Genomic DNA, 10,915 nt, shown 5'->3' on the forward strand with positions numbered 1-10,915 from the left:
TTTCTGTTTATTATTATTCTATGAATAATGCTTAAATAAAGATTACCTGTGAAAGTTGATGATTGCCTAATACTGAAGGAAAAGATCACTAGTTCAATCATCATCATCTTTAAGTCAGACCAAAATTCTCTTAGTCAAAATGTAATGAAATTTATACAGATTCCCCCCCTTTTTTACCATATTCTTACAACTGTCAAATAAACTCATACACAAGTACATGCAACGAATGTGCATGATAAAAACTTCACAAATTTGAAAAACTATAATTTGTGGTAGCCTCTAAAATTAAAACTGGTAGTTTCTGATTATCCATACACCCTTTAAAAGTATTCATGAGGCAATGTGCTATGACACTAAAATGGGCAACTCATGATGTTGCCAAAATATATTCATACGGCAACCAGGTCTAGTGCACAGCAGATGGGCACCAATCTTTAAAGTTTATTTTTGTTATACTGATTTCATACTTTTCCTTGTAAAGATTCATATGGGATTTTGGGATTTGCTCGCTGACCAAAAAGAAAACATTGTATTTTTTCAGAAAGCATTTTGCCCAATAGGAGATAATGCAAGAATTCACATTCCATGAAGTACTTTATAAATGATCAAAATTTTATGGATGAAAATTTATGCAATTCTCTGACTTCATTTTAAGCAAAAAAAAAAAAATTGCTGTGTACATGAGAAAACAACAGCATGGGCAATGACAAATTCGTATTTTTTTTTTTTTTTTTTTTTTTTTCTTTTAAAGCAAAAATAGCAATTTTTTAAGCAAATTTTTCTTAAGCACTTTGTACATGACAATTTCAAATACGTACACGGACAATGCCAATTTGTGCAGTTCTCTGATGTTTTTTTTTTTTTTTTTTTTGAGTGAAAATAGATCACTGTGTACATGACCAGAACAGTGAAAAGAAAGAATGTTACATGTTTTATTGTGGATGTTTGTTGTCTTTAATTTTGTTAATCACAGGTAATTCTCAGAATGCTACCATTTTTAAAAACAGCTATTGTCTTTGAGTCTTAGCTTGGCAAAAAAAATTAGTTGCTAACATTTTAGGGGGGGATGTATATAATCAAAGTGGGTACTTTTCCATTTTGCCAATGCAGGCAATAAAGTCGCCAAAGTGGTACAACCAATGCCAAACGGAATATCCTCGCTGGTAACCTTTTACGCCTCATTTTCAAAACAAGTCGCAGCCATTTCTTATCAGATTGATTGTTTCTTTCAATACTAGCATACAATTACATAGAATTTTTACCACATAGTTCAATTTTATGCCCTAAGGCCATTCACGGTAATTAAGTCAATTAAGATGCAATCTCACCGCTCACCCGAAAGCAAAAATATAGAAAAGACAAAGTCAAGGGTTAAATTCATCAATTCTAATGCGAATGCCCTAGCGAAGTAAAGCACGGCGGTTTTACATAGTCTCTGATTAAGCTATTCATATAAATTGAAATAATTCTTGCATTTAAACTTGTATGTATTCCATATTAAGATTTAACTTGAAATTAATGTAGATAATTACTGAGAGAATTAGAATTTTGTAGCGTAGCTTGCGTGAGATGAAATCACTTGGGGTCACGTGATATGAACCGACAAATCAGGATGTTTTGTACCATGAAAGCATATTAAATTTAATTAATGTCTTTTTACAAAATTTTAAACAATATTAAAATGTTTATGCTTTCAAAATAAAAAATTCTTAGAAGTTAAAATTTTTTATGTGTATACTGTGTCGCCAATAAAGTCTGCTTGGCGAGATTTGCACCGGCGAAACGGAAAAGTACCTCAAATAAAAATCCTTAAAATTGAATAACTTACTGGAATTTTTGTTTTTGCTTACTGTTATATGATACTGGCTTCAACACTCACACATTTCCAATTTACTTATAAATCTAACTGTTCATGTGCTTACTTCAAAAATTTAAAATGTTCCCATTTTGTCATTATCTTACTTTTACATTCACAGATTTATATACTATTATTGTTTCCAATTTTGTGTACTTACACATTGTTCTATTAGCAATAGTGTCAGAACTAGCTATGTATGGGGCCGAAAGAAAGATAAAAATCCTTGTATTTTGTGCAGTTGCAACACTTGTCATGACATAAGGATTATAAATGGCTAATGAACCAAACATTTTTAATTTTTAACATCAAACAACATCCAAATTTAAACATTATTGTTTTTTAATGGATGCTTATGAGTTGAACTGAGGCCCAAAACAATTTTAAAATAGTTCATTTTAGAACTATGTTGACCTGTGACCCGACTTAAAATACTTATTAATAAAACTAAAAATCAATCATTCATGTTTTAAATTAAACCAGTATGTCAAAACTGACTGCAGTGCCATACGATTGGTCATCAAGTCTTTTATTTTCATTCTTTTCTTCCTTCATATTACTTGATATTGATTCAATAGCAGCCGAGTTCTGCTTCTCATTTTCAGATGTAGTAACAACTGTTTCTTCAGCAACATAATCTAGAAGAAATATATATATATATATATTCAAAATTAATAAAAACATTGCAACCTAAAAACATCAAAGAATTTTACATTTAAAATAATAATAAAACATACAATTAAAACATAGTAGATGACCGAGAATCTGCCAATCTAAAATCTTTAGAGCCTCTCAGATATCAACAAGAAAATTTGCAGTTAATAAGACTATAACACAGCAAAAGTTTTAAGTCAAAAATAAGAAATTTTTATTATCAAATGACATCAGAGAAATGGGAAATACTGGTCACAGAAGAGGCTTTCCACTGTTTGTTAGCTAGGAAAAAAAAATTATGCTGAAGCAAAAAAAAAATAATAACACTATGTATCTTTGCATTAAAATTATGCTTCAGTTGAGAGGAGGGGTGTAGAATGATTTTGAACCGTTGCAAAATAAATATTTGGTGAAAAGTCCTTAAATTTTTATTCTTAACTAAAAATTATACCTATGATATTTTAAAGCAAGACTAACAGCTCAAAACTAATTTAAAAATCAAATCAACTAAAAATACTTTTTGTTACTATATCTTAACTTTAAAAACATTAAATAAATAATGACATGAACTAAAAATAATTTTTTGTAATATTTCCAACATATAGTTTTTGCTATCTTCATAAAAAATTTGTCTTATCAAAATGGCAAGTTCTAATGATCTCATGACCTTTCTGCAACTTATAGTAGTAAAAAAAGTACTTATTTCGTCAACCGTTGGTGGAAATTTCAGCAACCATTGCTGCAGAATTCTAAAGGAAGTCGTCCCTAATTTGAAAAATACTTTTTGTAACTATACCTTAACTTTAAAAACATTAAATAAATAATGACATGAACTAAAAATAATTTTTTTGTAATATTTCCAAAATATAGTTTTTGCTATCTTCATAAAAATTTTTTCTTATCAAAATGGCAAGTTCTAAACAATCTCATGACTTTTCTGCAACTAATAGTAAAAAAAGTACTTATTTCGTCAACCATTGGTGGAAATTTCAGCAACCATTGCTGCAGAATTCTAAAGGAAGTCGTCCCTAATTTGTACTAAATCAAGTTACTTGGTCAGTCGACGGTATAACATGCAAGTACCAAAAAAATTAATTTAGAAATATTAGTAACTCTTTACGAAGTCATAATGACTCAACATACTTCTTTCAGAAGGGAAAAAAGAACTGAAACTAGAACCTCCTATAAAATTTTAAAACAAATTACAATAGAACAGAACAGAAGTAATACAGTCCCATTAGTTTTTCCTCCAATCTATGAACAGAAAAATTCACATTGTTATCCAAGTGAATTTACAAGGGAAAGTAAATAAAAAAAGTTGATGAAAATCCTTTGCACTACACACTGACTAGTGTAAAATCACAGTTAATGACATAAGGATTTTTAGAAGTGCTATAATTCACACTGCTTAAAATTTCTAACACTAATTTTCACTTTCAAGGTCAACAGCATAGCAACAATTTTCACATACTTAACAGCATTTCAAAATATTCCACCTTAACCCCTTAACTGGTCAATTATTTCCAGAAATGTTCCAAAAAAAAAGCATATTTTTTTATTGCATATAATTAAAGGCCTAACTTAGTATAAAAGGAAAATGAAAGAATTTTTAAAAAAATTTTGATAAATAATAAATTCAAGCATTTTTTTATTTTATAACTTTGTAACACAAATGCCCCTACATGTTGGCTTTTTGTAATCACGGAGTTTATGCAGTGAAGCCTATTATACAGATCTCACGAACTGCGAATCTAAAAGAAAACTTACCATACGTTAAAAATTCATACTTCCAATACCATTGTTGAGTAGTCCTTTTTTGAGTGATACAATTTAAAACACGGTGTCAGACAAAGTCCTACATCACAATCAGGAACAGAAATACCATGTTTCCTTTCGGATTCTCTTTCCACTTTCATTCCTCCTGGAACAGCATACAACGCATTGTCTGGCAGGTCTAAGTTTTTTCTCTAATTTAATCTAAGTTGGAGCAATAACTTCTATGAAGTGTCTCTCAGTCAGTCTCAAAGGATTAGGCTCAGAACCAGGTCGTCCATATTTGCAAGTCATCCCAGAATGGTATTTCTCGATAATTCTGTCAACAAGATCAAGTCTGAACTGTAACTGAGTTTTCTTTCCACATTTTTTACAATATACGACATATGAGTTCCATACGGCAATATCAAAAATGTGGAAAAAAATTTTTCTATAATATTTTTTTCCTCTCTTTCTAATGACTTCAAAATTTTTCAAATTTTGGTCCATGCGGTCTAATCCTCCCATTGTGTTATTGTAATCCATAGCAATTTTTGGTTTCTGTTTCGTTTCAGAGCGGACCTGTATTTCTACCTTTGCAGTATTATGAATAGTAGACAGTAATGAAACATTCTTTTTGTCCATCCACTTCATAACAGTAACTTTTCCTCTCTGAAATGCAATGATTTCTCCTTTTTTTTAGTTTTTTCTTTTGCATTTCCTTTGGGACTTCTTTTCTCTTTAGATTCAGGGTGCCATATGTATCCGTTCGACACGAAATTAATTTATCAGCTAATTCTGGCGAGGAATAATAGTTATCCATCGTAAGACAATATCCTTTATGCAGTAACGGATGCATCATTGTCATAACAACTTGTGACGAAATACATAGATTTGAAAACTCTGGTTTCAGAATCGTGTTTTTGCCTGTGTATATTATTACAGAGCATACATAACCAGAAATAGTAGATTCGCACAGCATGAAGCATTTTATTCCAAATCTTGCTCTTTTTAGGGGAATATACTGCTTCCACCCTAATCTTCCTTTGAAAAGCATAAGGCTTTCATCTATAGTTACATCACGTTGTGGTGTCACCGTCGAGCGAAACTTCTCATTCAGATGTTTCAAAACTGGCCACAATTTCACTAATTTTGGGCATTTGTGACTTTGTGCATCAAATGCTGAATTATCCGAAAAATGTAAGTATCATTGCAAAAGGTGAAATTGACGATGAGTCATTATTTGGGGGAAAAAAGGCGTGTACATGGAATGTCTCTTACTCCAGTACTGATCAACTGCGGGCTTCCTTATAATTCCTTGCAGTATAACCAAAGCAAAAAATATATGCATCTCTTCCTGAGTTGTTTGTTCCCAAAATTTACTTCTTGAGAATTTTTTTGCAGTGCTTGACTGGATGCACTGTGTCGCATATCTGTTTGTTTCTTCCACAATTTTATTCATCAAAGAAGAATCAATAAATGCTTTATAAAATTGTAGTTCATCAGAAGTATCATCAATTTGTATATTTACTGCTGGAACACCAGTAAAATTGAATCTGGGACACAGAAGAGGCGGGTTTTCTAAATCAATTTCAATAACATTTCTAGCAGAAGTCAAGTCTTCATCGAAGCTGATCTCACTATACGTGTCATCTGAAGAATTATCCAGAACATTATAAGACAGTTCTGAATTTGTATCCAAATCATCAGAAGCATCTAATAATAGAGTATCATCATCTATTGTATCATCCATAACCAAAGAGCTTTGAATTCACAACCAAAAAACCGTGTAGCAAAACTTTCAAGAACCAAGAATGCAAAATATTTTCAACTTCCGGTAACAAAAGAAAAAACTGGTTAGAATGATTTTAAATAGTATGGACAAGCTACGCCATCTATTGAAATCTTCTAATACTAAAGCCTCTCTTTCAATATATTAAAAATACAGGCAAATCAAAATAAGAAAGGGGGAAATATTGATGCTTGTACACCGTACGGGCAAACCAGATGTGCCCAATGATCAGTAGCCCGTACACTGTACGGGCAAACCAGTTAAGGGGTTAAGCATTTTTGCAGAACTACAACAAGCACTAGAACAATATGTATGGCAAAATAAAAGAGGAACTCGTTAAAATTTTGGCTGATCTTTAAAATATGGTAACTGGTAGTTTGGCGACATTTTGGAGGCGATAAAGGTTACTACCTGGGACTTTGGTAATAATCTGAGCAGTACTCAGTTCCGATTATGCATTATTTTGTGTGAGGGAAATGAGAGATCATGGGATATGTCATGTGATATTAATGGATGAATTACGGTTCTTTAATCGGAAAAGGGGGGAATTTGGAAAAATATCTGTGACTGTATATTATTTTGTATTAAGCTTCATTGTGTGTTGTGTGAAGTAGGGTTGAATAATTTTGGGATTGTATGGCGCTGTCTAAAGTGAATTCTAGATTTTTAATGCGTTTGTGTGATAATTCAAAAGAATTGGTTGAATGGTGCATGAGTGTAGGTTTAATTGTGGATAATACGAATGTCCAAAATATGGGAATGAAATGAGATTGTGTGAAAGGAAGGATATTACTGATAAGTTTGAATGGCGGTGCAAGAAATCTGGTGAAAATGGACATTTTGTGAAACGGAGTGTAAGGAAGGGTACGTGGTTTGCTGAAAGTTGTTTGAGTATGGGTGAGATTTTATTGATTTCTTATTATTGGGTGAATAGATTGCCAGTTGACTATTGGATTTCGGATTTAGAAATTAGCAGTAGGACTGCAGCTGATTGGAATTCTTTTTGTTGGGAAGTGTGCGTGGAATTTTGCGAAAATGATATGGGTATGCTTGGTGGTATGAATGTTATTGTGGAAATTGATGAGAGTAAGTTTGGGAAGCGGAAGTATCAAGGAGAAGGAAGAGGTAGGAGAGTGGAAGGAAAATGGGTGTTTGGTGGGATTGAAAGGGGTAGTAATAAATGTTTTTTTAAGGTTGTGCGAGATAGAAGTAAAGATTGTTTATTAAGTTTTATAAAAGAATATATTCTACCAGGTACTATAATTATTTCAGATTGCTGGAAATCGTATGAATGTTTGGAAGATGAAGGTTTTAAACATCTTGCTGTGAACCACAAATATTATTTTAAAGATCCGGAAACAGGTGCACATACCAATACAACAGAGGGCACGTAGAGTGCTACAAAAAGTGCCATTCCGAGGCATTGTGATAAAGAGAATTTTGCTTTTTATTTAGCGGAGGAAGTGTGGAGGAAAAATTCGCAGAAAAAATTTTTCAATAACTTTATTGAATCCATAATAAAAGTGTATCCACCATGTAAGCAAGATTCTGAAGAAGATTAGGTAAGTTAGTATTTTTAATTATTTGAGGATATTACTTTTATGCATTGTTCTAAATGTAAGATGGAAGTAAAGTAATTTGGCATTATTGGGAAAATTGAAAATTGTTATTAGCAATGATTTAGTTTAAAGTAATTAGAATTGTAAGCTAATTTTTATTAATTTAATGTATGTGCTTATTTATATTTTAAGTAGTGTTTTTGAATTTAATTATATTTTAATTAAATGATAGTTATTTTGTGAATTTTATGTTTGTAGGAATTTGGTATACGTTTTAGTTGAAGTAAACGTGCATGGAAATAATTTAAATATTTGACACTAAGTATTTGTAATGTTTGCAGTATGAATTCATTGGTGACGTTTATAATATAATAGATAATTTAGAGGTAAAAGTTTTTGGATATTTTATTTATTTTATACGTGGAAATGTTCATATTTGGAAAGGGTATATACTTTTTCGTTATTAGGTAATTTCATATATGTTCTTTTGAACGGGTTTAAAGATTCAGAAAATTGTCATGCATTTTCGTGAAATTTTTCTAATTTATGAGAAAAAAGCAGTGTACATGGATATGGTGAAGAGTGTGCGCAATGCCATTTTTGTGCAATTCTGGGATTTTTTTTTTAAGTAAAAATAAGTCGACGTGTACATGGTTTAGTGATATTTTAATTAAATGATAGTTATTTTGTGAATTTTATGTTTGTAGGAATTTGGTATACATTTTAGTTGAAGTAAACGTGCATGGAAATAATTTAAATATTTGACACTAAGTATTTGTAATGCTTGCAGTATGAATTCGTTGGTGACGTTTATAATATAATAGATGATTTAGAGGTAAAAGTTTTTGGATATTTTATTTATTTTATATGTGGAAATGTTTATATTTGAAAAGGGTATATACTTTTTCGTGATCAGGTAATTTCATATATGTTCTTTTTACCGGGTTTAAAGATTCAGAAAATTGTCATGTATATTCGTGAAATTTTTCTAATTTATGAGAAAAAAGCAATGTACATGGATATAGTGAAGAGTGTGCGCAATGCCATTTTTGTGTAATTCTGGGATGTTTTTTTAAGTAAAAATAAGTCGGTGTGTACATGGTTTATGTGTATGTGTTATTTTGAAAAACGCGTAAGGAGTATGGTATTGTGCACTTTTTCCCAATTTTGCAGTGAATATTTGTCATGATTAAGCAGTTTTGTTAGATAAAATTTCTAGCATAAGCGTAATTCGGCTATGTAAATTGTTGGAAGAAGTGTTCAGTAGATAAAAAGAAAAGAAACATGTCTTTACTTCGTGAAGACAAAATGGCGGCGGGAAAAAAAAAAAACAGAGGGTTGCTGTAGGAGAGTTAGTCGCCAAATTTTCGCCAAAAAATTGCCAAGTTACCATAATCTAAAGATCAACCAAATTTTTTTTAGAAAACTGCTAACTGCCTCTAAAACAAAAGATTAAGGGAAAAAATTATACTAAACAATTTTATAATACAATATCCATTCTGAAATCTTATTACATGACTATTAAATTAATTGCACTTTATTACCTAAAGGAACTGGGTTATCCATATACTGAGATTCAGATTTTTGCTGTAGTACTGCTTGTTCCATATATTTGCAAAATACCTAATGAAAAATTCATTAATATTAATTCAAGACCTGATCACTTAAGATAAATGGCATAACCTAGCACACTGTTCTCTTACTTTCAATATGCCTAATATTTTGGCATCAAATGGCAAAAGGAAAATTTTTCTGTTAGCAGCAATTGTTGGGATACTTAAAAAACAAATTAATCTACAAAAAACAAATTACAAAATTTATTATATTACTGTATAATATAATATATGTTTACACAGAGCCAGATTAATACATTAAGGAGATAAATATGTGCTTAAGGCATCAAGAAAAAGGAGCATCGTGGAATTTATGAAAGTAGGCATAAAGATTTCCCCTTCTCGATTTTACAATGGTATAAATGGTACAATTAAACCAAGATCAAGATAGAAGAAATGGTGGAGGAGGAAGTTTAAATTAATGTAAAGGTACTAAAAATCCTTCAAGTGCTGGGTAAAGTGCAGAATCGCCCACTTATCTGTTTGGTGCTTTTACAAAAGTAAGAAGAATTGGATTTTTGTCAATTTTCTTTGACTTTTTAAGTGAAAATAGGTCAATGTGTACATGGATAAAGTCAAGGGAATGCACAATGCCATATTTGCGCAATTCTAGGATGTTTTTTTAAATGAAAATAGACTGATGTGTACATGGATAACGAGTATGTGCAATTCTTAAAAATGCGCCAAGCAGTGGGTGATTCTGCACTGTCCCCCAAATGCTTAGGGCCTCTTAAAGCACAGCCAACTCTACAACCGGCTGTGTCCGTGTGTATTGAGAATACTTAGGCAAACTTAAATTCGTTTTTTTTAGCAAAGCACACTATCCGGCTGTGTCAGAGAGAGTCGGCTGTGCTTAAAGTCTTAATCCAACCCTGTGTTTTCCAACTTTTCCACAGATTTTAAATAATTTTGAAAGTTTGAGATGTTTCGAAATAATATATTTTCAATAATTACTGCCAACTCAGTGATAAATCATAAAATACGTATTTAGAGTTGATGGTGGTGTGATTAACAATATTTTATAAGTTTCCTGAAATTCTGCGTTCCTCTTTTAATGAAAATTACGCAAAGTTTTGAGTAACAATGTTTAATGATTTTTAAGTGTATATTTCACTTACACATCTGACTATTTGTTCAGCTTCTCCATCCGGCAGTCCTAAATCCGATGATTCACTGCTCTTGAGCCTGAAGAAATCAGTCCTAAATTTCAAATAACAATAAAACTATCATGAATATTTAAAAAATATCATCAATTTAAAAGCAGATGTGCACATAATACAACCATATGAATTCACTAGATGTATCTTTTAATCGTAATTTTGATATACAAAACACACCTTCGATATAAAAAATCAAAAACTCTGTCAAAGAAACCCACGATATTCCCTTCACTTGAAAGAATAGGATACAACAGATCATCATAATTTTTCTCCGAGGACATTATTAACAAGCGGAACAAAACACTTGTTTACAAAAATCATGAGAGCTAAGTCTCGATTATGTCAACAATATTTTACAACAACGATCTTATTGCGCATGTGCTGAAACCAAGGTTACCACATCTCGGGCAATCTTATTTCTTACATTTAATTATTCGTAGGTAAAAAAAATTCTACCGAATAAGATCCTTATATATAATTATAAAATAATTTTTTTCTAATAACAACAGTAATATTTTCTAACTTTCAGC

The 10,915-nt window shown here is 31.2% G+C and overlaps 1 protein-coding gene across 2 annotated transcripts in view; it reads right to left on the minus strand.

Annotated features, from left to right (window-relative positions):
- LOC118184034 (nudC domain-containing protein 3) overlaps positions 1–10,751 on the minus strand; it is a 42,451-nt gene extending 31,700 nt beyond the window's left edge. The window contains exons 1-4 of one of the 2 annotated variants that reach the window (XM_035353669.2): positions 10,563–10,750; positions 10,344–10,425; positions 9,157–9,235; positions 2,367–2,493 (exon numbers count right to left, since the gene is read on the minus strand). In XM_035353669.2, the coding sequence (XP_035209560.1) occupies positions 2,367–2,493; positions 9,157–9,235; positions 10,344–10,425; positions 10,563–10,666 (392 nt within the window). In that variant the 5' untranslated portion in view covers positions 10,667–10,750. Of the gene's footprint in view, positions 1–2,366; positions 2,494–9,156; positions 9,236–10,343; positions 10,426–10,562 lie in introns of both variants that reach the window. The other variant, XM_085820174.1, reaches the window with a different exon arrangement.
- Positions 10,752–10,915: the final 164 nt, after the last annotated feature.

Source organism: Stegodyphus dumicola, chromosome 7 (assembly GCF_044657685.1).
Source record: "Stegodyphus dumicola isolate Sdum_Otavi_A_Nest chromosome 7, ASM4465768v1".
NCBI lineage: Eukaryota > Metazoa > Arthropoda > Arachnida > Araneae > Eresidae > Stegodyphus > Stegodyphus dumicola.